The sequence below is a fragment of the Cylas formicarius genome, unplaced genomic scaffold (assembly GCF_029955315.1).
Source record: "Cylas formicarius isolate icCylForm1 unplaced genomic scaffold, icCylForm1.1 PGA_scaffold_10__41_contigs__length_53128322, whole genome shotgun sequence".
Lineage (NCBI taxonomy): Eukaryota > Metazoa > Arthropoda > Insecta > Coleoptera > Brentidae > Cylas > Cylas formicarius.
In genome coordinates, this window is record NW_026844214.1 from 18,061,739 (window position 1) to 18,084,217 (window position 22,479).

At 31.0% G+C, this 22,479-nt stretch overlaps 2 protein-coding genes across 4 annotated transcripts in view; one reads left to right on the forward strand and one right to left on the reverse strand.

The window, feature by feature from the left end:
* LOC132708333 (5-formyltetrahydrofolate cyclo-ligase) overlaps positions 1–5,853 on the forward strand; it is a 28,778-nt gene extending 22,925 nt beyond the window's left edge. For 2 of the 3 annotated variants that reach the window (XM_060680602.1, XM_060680603.1), the window contains exons 2-5: positions 490–602; positions 3,909–4,036; positions 4,658–4,785; positions 5,190–5,853. In XM_060680602.1, the coding sequence (XP_060536585.1) occupies positions 490–602; positions 3,909–4,036; positions 4,658–4,785; positions 5,190–5,410 (590 nt within the window). In that variant the 3' untranslated portion in view covers positions 5,411–5,853. The remainder of the gene's footprint in view (positions 1–489; positions 603–3,908; positions 4,037–4,657; positions 4,786–5,189) is intronic. The other variant, XM_060680605.1, reaches the window with a different exon arrangement.
* Positions 5,854–6,264: 411 nt separating this feature from the next.
* LOC132708332 (uncharacterized) overlaps positions 6,265–22,479 on the reverse strand; it is a 70,946-nt gene continuing 54,731 nt past the window's right edge. The window contains exons 6-11 of the mRNA XM_060680601.1: positions 21,195–21,356; positions 14,679–14,862; positions 14,417–14,628; positions 14,230–14,321; positions 12,826–13,018; positions 6,265–11,547 (exon numbers count right to left, since the gene is read on the reverse strand). Coding sequence (XP_060536584.1) covers positions 11,276–11,547; positions 12,826–13,018; positions 14,230–14,321; positions 14,417–14,628; positions 14,679–14,862; positions 21,195–21,356 — 1,115 coding nt within the window. The 3' untranslated portion in view covers positions 6,265–11,275. The remainder of the gene's footprint in view (positions 11,548–12,825; positions 13,019–14,229; positions 14,322–14,416; positions 14,629–14,678; positions 14,863–21,194; positions 21,357–22,479) is intronic.

Sequence of the window (22,479 nt, forward strand, 5' to 3'; positions counted from 1 at the left end):
ATGTACTGAAGCTAACTGCGCATGCCTCTCAGCACAAAATTTTTGAACATTTTGATTTAACAACCAGTTTCAAAACACTGCCACTATTTTTAATAGTGAATAGGAAATCTTTGTAACCGAATGTTTAATTATATCAGTCTGTAGAAATACAAAAACAGAATACGTTTTATTTACAAGGTAACAATTTACAAATTTAAAGCCGTTCTGTAAGGTTACAAGAAAATTGCAAAAATATTTTTTTAGAGTATCGTTTTTTACCGGTTTTGATTACTCTACTGCTTCATCAAGATGGTTATTTGTGTCTGAGCACATTTTATAATAAAATTTAAACTACTGCTTTAAATAAACATGTTATTTAACAGTTTGATGAACTTTTGAACTTTTCGTGTTATGCGCAAAATATTTACTCTTGCTATCACATATCAATGGTGGGACTTTTTCGATTTGATTGTAATTTAACAATTAATGCCAAAAAGTATATTTCTGCAGTAATGGCTAGCATCCAAGCAGCCAAAGCTGCTTTACGACAAGACATTCAAAATAAAGTCTCCACGTTGAGTACGGAAGAAAAGCAACGACAATCTAAGATCGTATTACGCAAGGCAAGTACATATACGTATTATACGATATTAGGTATATCTTTCTACTTGTTTCTCATAATCACCCAAGTGGGTTAACATTTGGGGCAATATCTTACAAATATTTTAAAATTTTTTATTTTGCTCATTCATAATTATTTCTAGTGAAAAGTGCCCAAATATGCTTAGTGGTTCCTCATTCGTTTAAAAGTTCAAAAATTGCTTTTTTGAAATTAGTAGAACAAATATATTTAGTTTTGGATAACTTATATTTTAACTGTTAATTCAGTTAGAGCGGCCACTCAGTTCGAATTGTTTGTTATTTTGACCGCCTCAGATGAAGTGAAAATTAGCCAAAAATTTAATGAATTTATATAGTTCATTTGTTCTGTGACAGGAGTATTCTTATACTATGAGTCGAATTCTTTCGTACCAAAAATTAGTATATAAGTTTCGAATTTTCCTTTCTAATAATTTGTTTGAAAAAGCTTACCAGATGTATCATATTTGCTGTATGATATCGGATATTTGCATTTTCAGTCTTGAACTGTTTTCGATAATATTGGATTATATTCAGGTCCTTTTATGTAAACTAATTCATATTCAGCATTGTGATAAAATTTCCATTGGTAGCTCTTATTTACTCCAAGGCAATTGAATCAAAAATTTTCTTTTTTCGCTTGAAGAATGTATTTAGTGTTATGGGGCATTTCTTGCGTCACTAAATTCTTTATTTTTCCTAGTATGGCTTGAAGAATCCCTCATTTAGAGTTAGGGGGCATTTTTTGCTTTACTAAATTCTGAAAGGAATGAAATCCCTTTAACTAATTACCTACTTAATTTACCTTTTTTAGTTTGCCTTAATTTATTAACTTAATAATATTTAATAATATTGAATGCACTGGCTTTGCAATATTTTTCATTACTTTATTTCCAGTTAAGTGCCACGCTACATGAGTGGAACTTAACTCTTCAACAGATTTTTTTTTTCTATACAGGGTGTTTTCTAATTGAATGACAGTAATTAAGGGGGCGGTTTTCGAGTCCCTTTTAAAAAGAAAACTTCATATGAAAATATGTCCTAAACGTCTTAACTTTTAAGATACAGGGTGGTAAAAATTTTCAAAAATAAAATATTTTTTTTAGTAGCGGGAATACCACTTCAGATGTTTAATGAAGGCATTATTTAGTGTATCAATTTTTTTTTGAAAATACACTAGTGGCGAGAGTACGGAATTTCACCCGTCTATTTTGGCAGACATTGATGGTATGCCACTGATTTTATAAATTTTATTATATAAATAATAATAAATAAATTTAATAAAAATTATTCTTACAATCTCCAATAATTTCTAAAGAAATTTAATTTCTTGATTTTTTTCAAAAAAGAACAACTTCTTCTCTGCATGGTCATAACAATATCGTTAATATTACAGCATGTAGAGAATTTAGTTTTTATTTTGAAGTGAAAATCGTGCGACATACTAAAAAAAAATTAAAAGATCAAATCTGCTCATAAATGCATGCAAATGCAAATTTTTTAAGGAATTTAATGATGTGCCACCGACTGTCTATGAACAAATAATACTTTGGTTAATTAGGTTGCCACTGTATTTTTTTTTGAAAAATAAAATACCTATCTAAATCAAAATATCTAGTGTTCTTCAGGAAAATAAATTAGAAGATTGTTCTTTTTCAGTTTTACAGTTTTAATGAAATAACATAACAACAAGATAATAAACGATTCTTATTAAGAAAAAAAGAAAACACATAATTGTCTATCAATAAATGAAAAAAAAGTAGAATAAAGAAAGTAGGTAAATTGTTTAGAGTGCCCTTCACCTTGAAGAATACACGCTTCAGCTCTTCCTCATATATATATATATATATATATATATATATATATATATATATATATATATATATATATATATATATATATATATATATATATATATATATATATATAGATATATATTAAAAAAATATATATTTTGTTTTTGTAAACCTTACGACCCTGTATCTCAAAAGTTAAGACCTTTAGGACATATATTGATATGAAGTTTTCGTTTTGGACCCAAACATCGGCCCCTTATTTATTAAAATGCAATTAGAAAATACTCTGGATATAAGAAAGTATAAGTTTTTGCGCGACTGACGTGGTCGAATTCGAAGTGGATATATTGCGATTCACATTCCTGATTTCTTTTTCAAATGTTCCACTCAAATAATCTCCAGATCAATTCATTTTAATGGACACTTTTCTGATAATCAGTTTCTTGAGAAAGTGTTTCTTTAAATTTCGGTTGTGTGTAACTACAAGAATTTGTTGCCTTTTAAAAGTGATTGTCGTTGTTACACAGATAAAAACATTCTGTACACAGTTTCAAAATAAACCATAATGGGCGAATTTAGAATACTGTCTCGTATTGGTACAATCTTGTAAATTTTAAATTTTAAAATTTAAATTAATAAGAGCAGAATTCTATGTAAGTTTCTAACGTTATTCTTCTCAACAATACTCATGATGAGTTCGCGGAATGGTGGAATGAGTAAGTGGAATAAGTTTACGTCTGACTTGGTACGCTCGATGCTCCAGAAAATTGTGTAATATATCCAGTCGACTATAAACAAAATCTACAATAGCTTTTAAAAAAATCAAAATTTAATAAACACGGCCATGTATTTATTTTTTTCCATACTTATCACTTGAACTATTCAAAAAATGCCTTGTCCATTCGAATTTCAGCAAATAATATAAAGCAGAATCTGCGCAAGACTCTTGAGAACTTTCGAATCCCGGTTTGCCGTTGTTTGAGGCAACTTTATCTACGATACAAATCTACAACCTCTAGGCACTCCAAATTATTTTAGTACTTAGTCTTCAAAAACTATTAGTTATCACGCTTTTTCAGCTCAATAAACTTGAGCCGTTTCTCATATAATAATTTGCATGCATCCCGTGTTTCATGTTAAAATAACAACAATATATTTATCATAATAAAGAAGGGTGGTGAAATTACTCATCATACCTATTTCTCATAAACCCGCGGTGCTTCTGTACAATAATATGAAAATGAAGTTGTTGCTTATTAAAGTTTCTCTTCTTTTTTTGAACTGATCGCGGAAACATACTCAGGAAGTAACTTTCTTCAAATTTATATTTTTTTAAAATATACAAATCCCTTCATAACCATGACCGCATACGTCCCCATTTTTACTCCTTGATAATCGGTTTGAATAAGACGCCATCATCAAACAATTGCGCAGTAAATAGACAGGGCCACGACCACCGACCCTTCCGCTTACAACAAAATATTTTTTTTTTAGTTGCTTGCTCTTCCCGTTTTTCAAACTAGCCAAAGAGTTTCCGTATTTTTAAGCACCGAAGACGAGATCAACACTGAACCTGTGGTACGAAAGATATTTGAAGATGGTAAAACTTGCTTTGTTCCAAGGTAAGAAATTTTAATTGCGCGAGTACTTACAAAGTAATAATAAATTAATGCTTTTTTGTGTAAACTTGCTATGCGCATAAGAGTGCGTTCTCGCCCGGTAGTGCAATTGTTCTTTTATATATCGCTTTTTCGTAGAATCATATCGAAATTTAAACATTATTATTCCTAGACACGCCTCTATAGCCATTAAACGTCAATAAAATGAAGTTTTGAGGTACATTAGATTTTGTTTAGCAATAGAGAGAAGGAGAATAGTATCTATTAAATTTTAAATGGGTCGAATCAATTAGGAATAATATTAGCAGTTTTTTATTGTTAATTCTAATTCCGCTGCTTAAGTTTGTAGTAGATCATTTCAAATTGGAACCCGAGAAATAGAACTGAGTTGTACCATAAAAAATGCATATTGAATCAAATTGTTTAATAAATGCCTATTATAAGTCTCGGAAAAAGCAGAAACACTAAACATACATTTTTCTTCAGAATCGAACTCTTAGGTCGATGTTTATGCAAAACTATGTTTCTTTATTTTTTACATTTTATGTATTTCTCTAGTTTCACGTTTTGTTTGAAATAGAAATACTGATTCTGTAACTCAATGTTTTTATTTTGTTTTCGCAGATACAGCAAAGCTGGCATGCAAATGGTACGATTGTACTCCATGGACGACTGGGAAAACCTACCTCTTACCAAATGGAACATTAAACAACCTGCTTTAAAGGAACAAAGAGAAGATGCGTTGGAAACGGGTAGGTTATGATTTATACCAGGTCTCTCTGTGGAACATTTTACATGAGGCGGGTGGTAGGGGTTTAGTAAAAATTTGATTGGTTTACTTTGCTCTATCGATTCAAAATAGGTTCATCAATTACAATATTGCCGCTTGACTCGAAAAATAAAAACTTTAATTTGTTATTTTCTCTATCTACTACTTTTTTTTAATTATAGCCTGTGTTCCATTTTCTGCTCCCAAAATCAATTTCCGATTATTTTGGTAAAATATTCCTATCTAATAAAGTTTCTGATTATGCTTATGAAAACCGCTAGAGGGAAGCATTTGACATTTTTGGATCCTAGCGGCATTTTCAGCAAATTCCTAATTCCCGTTTTCTCGAAATATCAAAAGCATCCGGCGAACTTTCTAAATTTGTAGGTGGTTTGGATCTTATAATTATTCCGGGTGTGGCATTTACAAAGGAAGGTTTTCGAATGGGCCATGGCGGTGGGTATTATGACGCCTTCTTGACCAAATGTAAGACGATTCAACAAAATCCGCCATCCACCGTGGCTGTGACTTTTAAGGAACAGGTGTTGCCGGACATTCCCAAAACTGAGAAAGACGTTAAAATTGATATAGTTTTGTATGCTGAATAAATACATTTTTCTACTCCCTACTCCAAAATACCGAATTTCCGAATGATCGAGCGCGAGGAACATTTCAAGCACCTTAGTCACTGGTTTGGAAGCGGTAGATTTCAGTCATGGTATTTTTACGTTTATCAGCTTATAGCTATTAGAAAATATTGTGGCCCTACCACAGTTTATTAAATGGATTAGTTAAAATATGGACGCTCTAGTACTGTAAAAATTGGTTGCGCCATTTTTTTTCTAAACAACGATTTCCACACACTTAACTCATTTTTCCACACCATTTAAAGAGATCTAGGCATATTTTGAGAAAATACTGCAGTTAACATTCCACATTTAAACTTATTGACTGTCTGTCAGCGGCCACGTTAGTTGTTGAATTCTTCAAGGAACTGTGGTTGTTTTTTGTGTATAAACTTTCTCAGACAGGCACATCATTTAAAATGAAAATTAATAAATTCGTCTAAAATAATTAAATAACAATTTAGTTATAACGTGTATGCGATCGATGAAGGATATGAAAACAATTTACCATTCTCTGCCTAAAAGCGTTATAGATAATAATAATAACAATAAAGCATTAACTAAGTGAAATTATTGCATTAACATTATTGTACAGTGTGGCCCAAACTGTTTTTAGGTATACAACTTCAATTTGGGACCAGTTTTTCTGTTATATTAGATTTATAGATTTCTGTAAAGATTTATATTTATTCGAACTATATGTAGTATATATTTTGTTAATAAATCATCTCTCTTTAATAATGTTTCAAAAAAAAACTAACAAAACATAACTGCGAGAAAGTTATGGCATGGCATAGGTTACAACTAGCTTATGTTAAAAAAATAGAATTTCTTGAAATCCTCATCTTCACTGCCTATATTTCAAAAACAACTTAGGCTATAAACGATAATAATAATAACGATAACTAAACTTTAAAACTTAACTCTCTCAAAATTTTACTAAGTAATATTTGATTCAATATGGATTTCCACGAGTTTAAAATTGGACTGTTTTAAGTGCATTCATTACGGAACACTGAATATTATTATTAAGAATGCATGTCAAAATTATAGCCTAACAAATAAAAAAAAAACTTGAAAACAATAGACAAATCTTGGAAGCTACATTGTATAGCTTTAATTCTTGGTAAACCTTACGTTGACAGAAGATATAGTTGTATACGGCATAATACGGAATAATGTACAACACTTGCTAACTGTGAAATAATCACCACGAAACAAATTAATACAGTTAAAAAAGGTTCAGCCTACCTGAAAATTAAAAAATATAGTACAGAAAACTTCAAAAAATTATACATAGAAACTCATTTCTGAGCTTATTTGAAAACGAAAAAATTGACGATATTAGATAATATTTTAAACTGCATTTGGTGTTCTAATTATTAGCGACTGATTGGCAATACAAATTTTATGAATTTAGCATATTTTACAATTCTTGGGTGCTCACAGCGCTTTTGTTAAAGTAAAAAATGTAGTGTTAAAGCTACCTACCAAAAAAACTAAACGTAATACCCAGGTCCTTGGCAATATCCAGAACTCGTTAAACGAAAACCAAAATTATTTTTTAAATTCATAATTTTTATGATGCTAAACTTGAATGTAACCATGAGGAATGAACTTGATGACTTTCCACCAATCTGGCTAAGTCTGGTTCAATGTGCGTAAGTTGCAGTCTTAAATCTTAGTGTTCGTTCATTTGCAAACCGTTTTTTTTGTTTTGTCAAAATATTCGTAAGCACACTGAAAGCCTTTTCGATTAGGTATGATGATCGAAATACGATAAGTTGTTTTTCAACAATGTTCCATACTGTGTTAAAATGTTGTGCTTAAGTTCATCCCCTGTGCTGATGATCAACTTTTAATTCCTGATGTGACCAATTTATAAATTTAGGATATCTTCAAACCTCTTCATAAAATTTGTGGTAATGTTGATAAACGCGGACACTGCGAATATTCTTTTCTGCTTAAATTTTGATTCTTAGGAATAAGCTTATCCACAACGTTCGGTATTTATAACTTTGTTTGAATTAAATTGAGAGCGCCACCCTATGGCTGCAAATTAACTTTGTTTTAAACATTTTAAATTCGAAATTGTTCAGCCAGACCCTGTCCTTATAAAAACTCCAACACATTCAAAAATTGCAGCGGACGTCAACGTGCCGAAGTAACCGAGTAAAGACTGAGGTGAACAAGTAACCGATAGTTCAAAGCATTTATAAGTTACTGTAAAGTACAACAATACTTTCTAATAAAATATTAGTCAATCTTTTAGCAATATCTTCAAGGTTTTAAAAAAGTTTGTGTTAATTAGGTAACTGGGGTCGATTGTTAGACCTCGTCGGCCACAAATATCGACATCTGAGAAAATTATTCTTCAGGTCGTGTTTTAGCTTATCTCTAATTTATTAAACTAAACCTTTGTAAAAATAAACGGCGAAGTGGATTTCTCTAGGACTTTATTTCCTATTCTACACAAAATTAAGGACTGCACTAAACATCAATAGAAAAGTACCTACTTAAAAGAAATTCGATTGTCATATAAAGTTTAGTGAAAATATACTCTTTCAGTGTCAAAAAGTTACAATAGAGATAAGTATAACACCGGTACAATATAGTATATAAACAAATAGTGTTTGTTTAAATTTAGTGGGATTTAGAAAATTTGTCATTCATAGAATACTATTTTGTTCTAAGTATATCGAACAAATTTTGTTCTTTGGCACACTTAGCTCTACAAAGTTCACATATATAGGTCTCCTAATATGTAGAGGGGTACCTGAATCAACGAGGCATTTTTGCATGAACTGGGGCTGATAATAGATATGCTGGATATTTGGATTTCCTCTGCTAACGGTAATTTTGCAGGAGTATTTTTTTAAAAGGCCGAGGATAAATTGTTTTTTTCAACAAAACGCAAAAACTTTCGAATTCCAATTGGTTTCGAGTGCGTCCTGTTTTAGACATTAACGATTATGTATGAACCGGAACTTTTAAGCATTTATACAACGGAAGAAAAATAAAAGTACATATTGGTAAAAATCAATGCGACAAAGAGAACTTATTAGCTTATTATAACGCACAGTCACAACACAAACAATTTAAAAAAAAATCCAATAAGTATAGACAAGATTATTAAGAAAAGGTTTGTAAACCAACGTGAAGAAAGTAACTGCCGTTTCCAAAATGGATATTAATTGTCCCTGTTTATGAGCAATTTGAACCTTACTTTTCATGAAAATTCGGAAAAATGGAAACAATTTTAGTGGGTAGAGTAGAATCTGAAAAATTGGAATGTTTTTGTTAAGTTAAGTTAATTGTTAATTAATGCCATTTAAAATACAAAAACAAAAAGTTTATTATAATAACCAATGCTGGCCATCATGAGAGACAAATATTTTAATTATGAAGTTTTTTATCTTTGAAGATATGTGTTGCCAAAAATGCTCATGTGCCAGCACTGACACGCCTGTCATTCAGTTAGGATGTCATTTTTTCCAATATTGTTTATATTCTTTAATTATGAAATTTTATACAAATTAAAGTAAAGTGTACTAGTGTAACTGTTTAAATTCCCGACAAGATACCTATCATATTTTTCATGGTTATTGGGAAACCCATTTGTTTATCTTAATTACTTGATTATAAAAGTACGACGTTTCCCGACAATGTCATAGAAAATTTTTGGGACTGCTGAAAAACACATTTCCACCATGTAAACTTCAATAATTCATGGTCCTCTAGTAACCTCCGAAAGAAATGAAAAAGAAAAAATACCCACGGTGACCGCTGATATAACGGGCACTCCATTTCTTACAAAATCTCAAAGAAGGGTAAAGATCCCTCTCATGAACAAGTAAGAATCTTATTGGCACATTGTGAGCGTGCAAGAAAAAAAATATTTCCCAAATATGCGCCAAATAAAATAAGTAACACTATATATTGCATATATAATTATTTAACACTTCAAACTTTAAATTAGTTTCACTTTATGCTGCGTTGTTAAGTTTTTGATTCTTATGACTAAAAATAATTAGTCCTTTTTAAATATAATTATTTTGTTTTAGAGCAGCAAAAATGAACATGGTATGTCACTTACTAAAACCAAAACTTTGGAGTTGACTACTAAATTCGAAATCAAGAATATAAAAAAAGAGAGAAATTGATTTCAAAAACTCTAGTTTTGATGCACTCTACTATATTAATTATTATTATACTAAATTAATTTATTAGTTTATTTTCAAAATATTGAAGTCTTACTTAACTCACGTTGGTGTAAACGTGGCAGCAGTGTGCATGTTTCAAAATATATGATTTAAGATACATCGGTTGTTTACCAGATACTTATTTAGTATATATAATTTTACCACTTTAATTGTAAGTCGCCCTTAATATGTCATTCCTTAAAATATTAGCTCACATGCTCCATAAAACTAAAAATATTTATGTAAGTCACAAGTTCTCCATTTCTTTCATTTAGAAACCAACTTGAAATACGAAAATTTGCGAATTTTGAAAATTAACATTAACGAATATAGTCGAGCACAACTCCAAGCACTTTCAAAAAGAAAGTAGAAGGATAAAGACGTACACTGAGATGTACAGTTGGTGAGCTTAGTTTAGTTAGTTCCATTATCAACGATGTAAATCATTTTATCCATTTATACAGCATATTTGCGTGGTCGTTAGCTAGGTCTCTAAAATTCATCTTTTCCCACAGATCTGACAAAATCTGAAAAAAAACTTATCAATTATCAATGCAAATAACAGAATTTTTTTTTTCGCAACCTGGAAAACTAATTAGTGAATCCATAGTTTTAGCAATTAAGTTGAAAAATTTGTTTGGAAAAACCTAGGAAAGCAGAACATTTAGTGGTATTATTAATTGAGTGGCGCAAAGTCTTCATGTGGATTGGCAATATATAATAATATAATAATAATAATTGTTGGCAATTATGGTTGTATAATCTACCATGTAAAAAGCCTTACAATCAGGATCAAAAGCTACTACATAATGTTTAAATGCATTTAAACTTTTGAATGCGTCATCTCTTGTTTATTGTAATAGATTGTTGTAAGTCGAGAAGTCACTCATTTTCAACTTTTCATAAAATGAAAAATAAACGCAAATCTTATTGAAAATGAGTATCTTGGTTTTTCTCTTGCGTCCATATTAACCAACTATTTTTATAGAGTGCCCTGTGTAATTATTTATGAAAAAATGTTGGATTTAACATCTGTAAATTTCTAACCAGGTTAACAAACTTAACCTTGGCTAAAGGACAAGCTTTTGAGCGATTTTCAGATGATTAGAATGCTTTAACGACGTCAATAATGGGCCATGCTTATGCAAGAATGATATACTTATTTAAAAATGTCTCCCAGATTGTTTAAACTCTAAATAAAATAAATTATTTGCTGACAGATTAATTCCAGTGAAAACTGTAAATGGCTAGTACCTATTATCATATTGGAAACATAAAACATTCCCGTTATCCTTCAACTATAACAATTAATGAAGAATGAACTCGAAATGTAAGTAGTAATTAAAAAATGTTTATAGCCTTCCATTTTCATATCACAAAACATTTTGTCTATATTTCAAGATCCTTGAATATGGTTCTAATTAACCTCAAGTCTTCAAAAATCATTGGCAATTCTTAATGCAATTCCATTCTTAAAACTAATCTAAAACCAGTCTTTTCAAGTTAAAAGATTTTTTCGTAGTAAAAAGAATTAGCGAACACGATTACAAAAGTTCTACAGTACATGACAAAGCATCAAAAGTCAGGTTGTTTAAAAAATTTACATTTCAACAAGAAACAACAATTCTCATATTAAGAGCTTAAATTACAAGACGTGCAAGTTCTCGCATGATTTGGACTTGCTAATGTCATTTAAGCAAATCTTCTGCAGTATTTCTTTAGCCAGATGAAGTCGGAAGCTCGTTTTTGAAGTGGGCAGTCGGCCTTTTTCCCTGCTCAGATTCTTCTTTTTCTCCAAATTTTCTCGAAGTCGGATCTGTTTCAAAATACCTACTAGAAGCTCGTCCACGTTATGTTGTATTCCACTCGAAGTTTCAATGAATTTGCAATCTTTGGCCACCGCTAACGCTTTGCCCTCTATAGGTAAAGAAAATATTAAAAATCGGAAGTTTTTAATTTTCCTAAATAACCCAATCAGTAGCTTATCGCGCACGCTAGACTATTATTTTATTAATATTAAAACTATTTTTTTCCGAACATCTTAAACTTTTAGTTGTGCAGACTTTTACAAATTCACGAAGTCAGTTTCGCATAGTTGATAGTGATTCGTCAGAAATTGGTCCAAATGCAGGTGGACCTTTGTTTCAACTAATGGCTTCACTTCTTTTAAGCAAAACTTATTATAAAGCATTACATCCAAGTAACAATTTTTACCATATTAAATTGATTCAAGTGATCAAAGATAAACAGTAAATGGGTAACAAAAATATTGTCAAATTCTTAATTATTTATAAAGGCGAAAAAAATCCGAATTAATATTTGAATATAACATATAAAAAATTTACTATGTATTTATGATGCATATATAATTTTACCCACGGTAAGTATTAGGTACAACACCGGCAAAATAAAACAAAATTTTGATGAAATGAAATTTAATATTTTAAAAGGAAGCTACTCTTTCTAAAGGAGAGAGACGAATAGGCTAATAATTTAATAGTGACCAAACCAAAAGTAAATTTTTATATGAGAAACCCTATATATTTTTGAGTAGACTTAGGCGCAGCGGCCGTATTACCGGAAGAACATGCGCAATGGTAGTTGTCAAATTTGGTTTTTAGTATGCCAACTTTTGATTTTTAGTCTTTTAAATAAATGGGATATTATAGTTTGTTTTATAAAGGCCGCGAGGAATGCAATTTGTTGAAAAGTTAAACTACAGCCAAAAACACAGTTGGACAACTACCCGAATGCATTTATTTCCTGTATTATGGTCGAACCTTGTTCAAAGCCCAAAATTTTAATTTTTTCTATATATATTTATATATTATCTTGGCACCATTAAATTCGGGGTATAAAGTTTCTCTTGAAATATTTTCATTAAAACACAAAAATTTCTATTATAAGAAAGCTCTAGTTTTTTTTAATAAAAACGCACATTTTTGAAAAACAGCCAACAAGGGATATCCTTTTGCAGTTTTTAGTATTTTTTTTTTTTGGAAAATTGAGCTCCAGGCACCGGCATCAGTTTTCAATCATTTCCATTAGATGGGAGAGCTTTCCTATAAAAGTGTTTAATCTGGCCCACCCTGTTTGAACAATAAATTAAATTTCGCAAATATAATCATCAAAAGTCAGCTTTAAAGCTATCTTAAAGTAGCGAATTATTTGTAAAAGTAATCAAGTGGGACTTACCATTTTGTGATATTGCTCGCGATCTTGCCAAATCTACCTTGTTTCCCACGACAATCACATTCTTTTCTTTCGTGTACCGTTCTTTCCACAAGTAGTTTAATATCTCCTCGGCTATTTGGAAAGTGTTTCTTGATGTTATGGAATAAACAACTATGCAGGCGTGAGGTTCGTACGTACTCATTGAATTTTCAACCTAGGGATGTAAGTTCAGAATCGTAAATCCAAAATAATGACTGTTTAGAAAAGTTACAACACTTTCTAGTACATTTTCCAAAACATTTTTCTAGCTTATCAAATCCATCTTCAATTATCACGAGTTACTTCAAAATCGGTTATAATTACGAGCAGCATTATTAATATGTTTAACGTATTAAAGAATTTGGAGTGGTTTAGTTTTACAATTAATTAAAACAAAAACTAGTAACATTTCTGTCACCATTCTCACATAATAAACAATGATTGTAAATTCTTCTTTTATCTTCAATTTACCACTTCATGACCGCTCAAAATTACGTTTAGTTTATGTTCACGTCTCGGTTGACGTAATATTTAAAATCCCTTGTGTAGGTAGTGCTACTCCTTGGGTGGGCGAAACACAGCCATATGTAGCTTGTTGGAAATAACAAATTTTAACAAAACATATATTTTGAGAAAAACTTTAGGCAGTTTCAGTCCGGTTATAGTTCTTTACTTCACTGTTTAACAATACAGAGTTTTTTTACAACACGCCATAATATATGAAAACAAACAGGAATAAAACATATCTAATAAAAAAAAGAGAAAATATAGAACACAATCTAATAATGGTCACAATAATGGTTACAACAATACCTACAAAAAGTGCTGCAAAAAAAACATTATATTTTGGTTTTAACATTTTTAAATTGCAAATTTGTGACCTGATTTGGAATTAGGTTTTATAAGCTCAGATCAAGAGAATTTGTCGATCTGTTAGTGTATTAAAACTTCCTAGCTCGAAGCAAATATGAGGAAGAAGTGGGACATCTATGAATATCTGAGTGAAATGATAACAAATTTTTTTGAGTTATGAATGAATGGCAATGGCATAACCCCAAGTTTCTGAAATAGGGATCAACAAATATATTTATATCTCGCTTCAAACACTGATTGCCATATTCTTTTGGCAACTGTGTTTATCCTTTAAAAGTTCCTATATTCGGATTTGATCTCTTAAATGTAAAGTTGTCTGCAGCAGCCACAAACTCAATATAGTCAGAGAGATCATGTCATTATTGCAAAAAACTGTTTGCTTTCTATCGCGAAGATAAGATGATTTTAGATCTAGTGGGTTCCAGAGCCCAAAAGTATAATTTTTCCAGTAAAATTGGAAAAGTTGTTAATATTATATGCCAGTTTTTTAATTCGTGTTGGATATATACACACCGACATTTCTGAAGCTGGATGATCGATGAATACCATTTCTGATTCTTGTCCATCTAACAAAACAGATACCGTCCTTTCGCCAAACTCGTCATCTGAAATGGATTTGGGAATTGAGAACAATTTCCGTTCTCTATTGAAAAAGTTTTAAGAGAAAATACCGAGCCGAAAATTAATTTCCAATTCTTACCTAAACTAGCATCGTAAGTATTCATATATTCTGATGTCATAAACTGAGATACCAGAGCAGTTTTTCCTACCCCTGCATCACCGAGCATCACCACCCTGTATTTTGGTACTTCTATTTCATCAGCAGATTCCAGAGAGGATGAACCCACTGAATGGTAACCGGATCCGCAACAAGAACCATCAAATGGGGATCTTTCTCCGGATGCATTTGATCTAAAGTATATTTACAGTTAGTCTACCTAAAGACTTGTATTTCGTTTTACCTGCTGGTTATGGAATTGACGCTGGTATTTGATCTCGATCTCCTGTTGATGATGGAATCTCCGCAATTTATGACGCCTTTGTTAGTAATACTGAACGTCCTCAAGCGATACAGATCGTCGCTTAGACGTGGATTAAGGGTTTTTTCGGGCAGTGAACACACTCTAGGTCTGATATGATCTGGAACTATACCAAATATGTTTGCATCCACACATTAACATTGCGATGATTTATTAATAGGAAATATGTTTATAATATTGACAATATTGTCTATCAAATTTCAAGTCGCTAGCTTCAAAAGTTTAGGTAAACTTTATTGCGTGTTACACCCTCATTGTTTAACATTTTTCTTCCTGTAAATTCTGTTAAATTTTGATTAAAAGAAGCAAAATTCTAAGATAATTTTGGATATTCCAAACACGTTGATTGCATTTGTATTATTGGTGCGATATTGTATGACAAAATTTATTTAAAGTTTTTTAATTCCAAAATGGCATATCGTTAGTAACGTCTTTCCAATATTAATAGAGAGTCATATTTTTTTTCCTAATATTATAGAAAGAGTATTACGATGTTTTTAAAATTTTTGTTACCTTTGAAGACTAAGATAGTGAAACATTTTTATTGCATATTCAGACATGACAAATCGACTAATCCTCAACTACCGAATTTGAAAGATGCGCGCGATTAAGTTCATACAGCGATTTACCGCTACACCGAACATTTAATCCTCTCGTTTGAGGATATTCTCTGTTCGAATAAGACGTAACTAGAATCGTAAATAAAGCTGCAAGATAGAGGTGAAATTCATTTTGACGTGAAATGAATTTATGGTAGTGCGATTTGTCTCTATGGCTTACTAATTTTGGGAACAATTCTGAAGTTAGTTACAGCACACCTGCCATATCGATATCGCTAGGTGAATGTTGATAAAATATTTCGGATTTAGAAGAGAGCGAGAATATTTGAGGGTTGACTGTAACACGATATTTTTCCGAATTAAACTGAGAGAGAATATTTTTAATTTTTTATGTAATGTAAAAAAAATGATAGGAAACATTTATTTTTCTCAGAAATTTAATACCTTGTAGGTCTTTAAGGATGTATGTTTATACATGAAACATGAATTTATTTTAGATACAGATATATCACACACATATGTGCTTCCAATTTTAGGACACCCTATAGATATTTATATTCAATTGTCGACGATGGAAAATATTTATCAGAACAAAGCATTTAGTAAAAATCAATAAATTAAATTTTGTGTACAATTGAAAATACCAAACAAAAGCGTTTCCAAACCCAGTGTGTGTTAAATTCAAATTTAATGCCACCTAGCAAACGGAAGAAACCAATGCTCAAAATTTTATTATTATTGCTCATTTATTGCATTGTTAGAGTTCTCCAAACTATATGCCGTTTTTACGACATAATCTGGTATTTAGCTTTGGTAAATTTGTATGCAGGTCTAACCGCAAGCCTACCTTGCTTGGGTTTCTGTTTGTAACCCTCAATAAATATATTTGCAATTCCACAATGAAGGTACAGAATCGTACTTATTACTTTGTGTAACGATCGATCCAACCCCAATCAGAATCAGTTCCTTATAATCAGGATTATGCACAATATCATGAAGCGCAATCCATCTAGAATGGGAAACCCAAGAGAAAGTGGCTGAAATATATTTTTCGCAGCTTAAGATTTTATTAAAAGATAACGGTTATTTATAAGAGCTTTAGAAGAAACGTTAGCTTTTATAACAGTTCTTATAGTTTAATAAGAAAACCTTTGATGTTACAAGTTTCGTAAGACGCCCAATAAATACCAAAACACATAAGTTTTTATAAACTTACATCCAAACGTTTATAAAATTTTGGATTTTTTAAAAAGGTTTTATGGCGTTCTGAAAAACCTTTTTATAAATTTTTTACTGTTGTATTACCCTAATAAATCTTAAAGCACCTAATAAATATTTCATACGCTAGAACTACCGTCTAACCGGTGCTCTTGTAACAAAATCCTTCGCTTTTACAATATTAAAAGGAATAGCTTAATTCCAAATTTCATCTAGATATTTATACGAATCTGAACATCTACTTCTTTCAATAAAAAAGAAACAAACAACAACTAAAACGTAAAAAGCTTTATAGCAATTACGAAGGTTTTCATAAATATTATATTGGTAACTCATAATACAATAAGTATCCCAAAATCATCTTAGGTCTTATTGCAATAGCAATATTGCTATAAAACACGTAGTGAAGTTTTATAAAAGTTTCCAAAGTGTAATTAATATTACTTGAAAGCTCATTTAAATCTATAAGATTTTAAAAAGCATACCTGGTGAACATGCCTCCATTGCTTATGATTATTGGAATTGATATTACCTTCATAAAAAGAGAGAATATCGCAATTTAAGCAATATTACTGAAACTTTAAGACTTATTTCGTCAACAATATACGATTAACATACATTTTTTGTTGAAAATAAAGTTAAGTTAAGAGTCTTTGAGTTGTTATGTTTTCATAACAATTTCAAAGTAAAAATCCAATACTTCCAATACACTTTAGATTAAAAGACAAGAGCCCGAATTAAAATGTATTCTAAACAAATTATATAGAGAAAGGTGAAGCGAAAATAGCTGTTGGCTGTTTATAAATACTGAGGTAGGTTTTATAGAGGTTTATAGCGGTAACCAAAGTAGCAAGATGGTAGTTAAAAATAAATGGGGAGTAAACGTTTTATAAGGGACTACAACATTTGTCACCTTTACCATTATAAGATTCTCCATTTAGGTGCTACATGGCTTTAATAAGAGTAATTACAACAGTTTAAAATTGCACTCTCAATGAAAACAAATACCACTTACAAACATCACAATAATATAACGTCAATAATTTTGAAAATTCGAAATTCAGGAAAAAATTTTAGCACAATCAGGTATATTTGACAACGGAGCTGCTCGTTTTCCGCTTTTTCATCCGTTACCTTTTGTTCAGTAACACTGTTCCGATTGGATAAAACGAGGAATAGAAAGAACTGAAAGAGCGCTTCCCGGGAGTGGTTTTATTCTATCACGGTCAAGAATAATGGTCCCAATTTGAAACGTGTTTGAGAACTCCAAAGCTGTTTCCAAATTTGTTGCTTATCGATAGTTGATGTTAAATAATGTCTTCAAAGTTTGTTTAGTTTTGCTCTTGTGCTTGTCAGATTTGACTTTTGGGTTGACTGAAATTTATTTATACAGTAAAACTGTTTCAACAATACATATGCGTATTCAACACCATAATGAAAATCAAGTTTCGTCGATGTTTTCGTTGCAAAATTCTGATGTGATTCAAATTCAAACAATCTCAAATTGACTGCCCAAATTTGCTACTTTGGTCCTTTTTTCACTGTGCTGATAATTTGTTTGGAACGAAAATATTTTTCAAAAATTACTATAATAGGACTTTACACAATCGAAAAGTAAAACGTTTCGAAAAATTTGTATTTATAACCTTATATAATAATCTTTTACTAAAGTAATTTTATTTAGTTTTAACTTTAGTAAATGCCGTTGATTAAAATAAATTAAACAAGGTGGAATTTGAAACGTGAATGTATTACTCATAATTGATAGGTGCAGTTTATTTGATTCTTCAATAAGAATTAGTTGCACAACTTAATTTAAAATGGACAAATTCAGAGCAAATAGAAAACCCTATAACCCAGTTATTTTTAAATCACACGCGACTGTGACGCAAAATTAATTTATCGATTTCCTCGATTGTTAAATTTCAGAGTCATCATTTCAGAATCGTAAAGAACCAGTAAACAAATTTTTGTTAAGACAATGGGCGCACGTAAAAATTTCGTGAGATATTCCTAAAAAAACGGAGACACAAAATGCACAATTCATTCTGGAGAAATTCTAGAATCAATCTAGAAAATTCTTTTCTTTCACTATAGTGTACTATCAAACAAATCTAGTATAGTTCTATCTGTGCTGATTCTTATTACTTCAGTTTGAGGTTTATTTAATATTTGTCACCCATGATAGCTGAGATTGCTATGTTTAGGGTGATGACGGTTAGATGATATTACATTGCTAAAAATATTTCGTTTACATAAACAATACACCAATTTTTCAAAGTCATTCTTGCAATTAAAATTCAAAACCTTTCTTAATCGTGTATTTTTGAAGAAACGTCTTCAACTTTTAGCAATATTTCTTTTTGATAAAGGTATTTATGTCATATGGGCATGCAAGTAGTGTTAAACATTTTGGAAACTTTTATAAAACTTACCTAAGTACCCTATAGGAATGTAGCTCTTACAATAAAACCTAAAGTGATTTTGGGAATACTTATAGCAGAAGTGAAGTATTCGATAAGTAGTCTCCATATTGGAATTTTTTTAATAGAAATGATCAATGGCAATTTGAACCCGTCACAACCTTACAGGTAAAAAGGTTGAATAAAATGTAAAAAAGTGTGGCGTTTAAACAGTAACATTTATATTTATCTTTATGTTTATATTGATTTTGCGTTCCGCCCGTGTTGTCCATTTCCTTCACAAATTATTTTTTGATGCAGTTTAGACCGTATCTGTTATTGTTTAGTTCTAAGTTAAAAATAACAACATGGCCATATTTACATAGCAACGCAATGTTTCAAAAAACGGCATCACGTGGTTATTGTGATTTAGCCAACATGAAGAAATTTACAGGATTCCCTACCTCATTCTTCGCCAAAAAAATAAAAAAAAATTCACTGTCTTACATTCATACCCTCTATCCAAACTGCAATCCACTGTGAACTATCCAATATACTTACTGAGACTGCAAAATATACAGGCAAATTTGTTCTGCATGACAAAATATTGTGCTTTTTAATACCACTACTGCGTATCACTTTTTGCCGGATCACAAAGGGCAAGGAGAATGCAGAAGTTATATATTTCGTCTGACAAATTACTGAACCTTCACCGTCGCTGAAAATTCCGAGATGATCCCCGGAATAGAATGCAATCTCAGATGAAAAATGTTGACGCTGAAGGTAAAATATAATAAACAAACGCGGCATAAGGCTCTTGTCGCTCAGGAAAATCTATCTCGGTTTTACAAGAAATTCTGTTGCCCTATTTCCGTTACGTTTCTAACTGAACTGAAAATACGGTTAGCATTCGGAAGAAGTAAATATTTTATCCGTGCTTATGTTGTTTCCTCCTTCACAATATCTAGAGTGCCTTGTTAAAATGTCTTTAAGTTATACGCACTTATTTTTCATAAATTTATAATGGAATAAGTTTGTAATGTGTTTAAAATTCGATTCTCAATATTCTGATGTTTCAAACTGTAAGAGGTATAGCCAGTGCACAAATTAGAGCACAGTCTTTTATCGATGCAAATCAACATCCAAAATTTGTACAGTACAGTACAGTACAGTACAGTACTCGCAAAGGTTTCAAGGATTTTACAAAAAATTTACATACTTCTAATTGATTTTACGCAATGATTTGTAGGTTATGTGGAAACTTTTCGGGTTTCGTTGTAATTAAGAAACTATTTAAGTAAAAGAAATAAAAACACATTAAACTTTTTTTTTTTCGAAATTTGGAAAGACTAATGTCAGTGTTAAATTAATAACTAAAATAAATAGAAATTTTGTTTATTTTTTTTTCTGTCTCGTCAAATATAATTAAGTAATATTATTTATGGAAAAGGTCGTTTTTTTTTGTATGAGCGCCTCTTATTTTGGCATTGCTTTGCTTTATTTGGAACATGCGCATTCGGTGAGAAATAACGTTTTCCCTTGTTGATAAAGTCCGCCGCTACCTACGACGAAATACGACTTCCGCTACTAAAATTTAAAGCGTAGTGATATGAAAAGTTTCACAAATAACAATTATAGTGGTGCATGAATTAAATTTTGATTTTATTTTATTATACTGCAACTGTAACCTTTATTTCACCAATTCCATTGTTTATTCTAAAAAACATCTAATTTCGAAGTCGTTTCTTAGATATTTCAGTCAGATTTGAATCGATTTTTAAAAAAACGATAATTATTGGACACTTTAACGATAATGACGACTTAGGGAGGCTTAAATCCTTTTTTAAATCCTAATGTGTGCGATATAATTCAGAAACTTGTTAGGTCCCTAATATTATTTCTACACTAAAAGGAGATGTACCTGAAACATCATTGGGGTTTACCCAAGTTGTGATTGTTTTTCACGCCGAGTACTCTTAATCTAATCTTTTAAAGAATCTCCAAGAAAAAGAAAGTGCCAAAACTATAAATATTGAATTCATAATAAAATCATAAAAATTAAGTTATAACGCGTTAATAACCAATAACGTGACATAAGGGTGCAATTTCATAGGAGGTGCATTACCTCGCAGGTACAAGACAAATTTTAATATCGGTCTTTACTCCGAAACCCTTTTTTTGATCCTATTTAAAATTCAAATTTTCGGTACCAACAATTGCTGATATGCATTTTATGGATAAAAGATAAAGATAATTACCAGGTAATTCCAAAAAATTTGAAGTACGTCTCTGTCTATTTCTAGGATGTTGGAAGTTGAGGGGGCCCAAACCTTCACAATCCGATGCGTTGCTCATGATCGACGACACCGACTCTCTCGAACCTCTGGAATTCTTCCTGCTTGCCAAATAAGCAAGGTTGCCTTTGGTTAAAAAAAATAAATAAATTTTCAATTTTCTACTCCGTCCTAAAATCATCAAAGATGGAGAATATGAAAAAGAATGCCTCGCTGTGCACAAATTAACATTTTTATTCCCTATGCACTAAATTCTAACGCTCTCGCGAGCCAGTTTGAGTTTTTCCGGAACTTTAGTTACGCCAAGTACAATAAGTTTATACTTTTCGTACTATTTACCATGCCAAAAGTTTTACTATTTCGATTATTCCAAAAAATACTTTGACAGTCCATTGATTACGAGATTAGTCTAAAGACCATTTTTTATTATAATATTTTTCATATTATATCATATTATTTATTATAAGTTTATGAAAATGATGGTTATATTAGTTATTCATATACCAGTTTTAATCTTCTTCTGGAGATGCCAACTTGGTTGGCGAAACGCGCGTACGTAAAATTGAGTTTCGGTTTGTGGTAAAACGCGTTATTGCGTGTCATATATATAATACTTAAGTTTTATAAATAACACATTATTTGCGAGTTTCTTTAGAGAGACAGAAGTGTGGCACTTGCTAAAAATATATTTTTCTAATCCCTTGTCTAAAATACCTAATTATACAGAGATCGGTGCAGAAGGCACCATTTTATTCTCGAACACGTCAGTTTGGGGGTAATCGAATGTTTTCGGAGATATCAACCACGGCTTGAATTTTGACGTTTTGACAATTGTGATGTCGATTGTTCATACTTCGTGAATAAAATGCACACTTTTTGATACACGAAGCATGGAGTCGGCTTATTGAAGTACCTATTCTGTATTTTCGTTCATGCCTGGACTGCGTACTTACATTTGCAATTGTAATTGTGGTAAATAGAAACACATGAAATTACATTGAAAAATTTACAGATTTACCAGTTAAGTGTTAACAATAATTTTGGAAGCCGGTTAGTTGATTCTTTTAGATAGACTGGCGACAAATTTAAAATCTGATAGAACTGCAAATACGATGTGGATTATTATTATTCCGTTTTACAGCTACAAAATGGTGTTGCTAGCAAGCAATCCTTTCATCTTGTATTGTAGAAGTTGATAAAGGGCAATAGGCAATTATGACAGAAGATTAACATTATATTATGCAACATG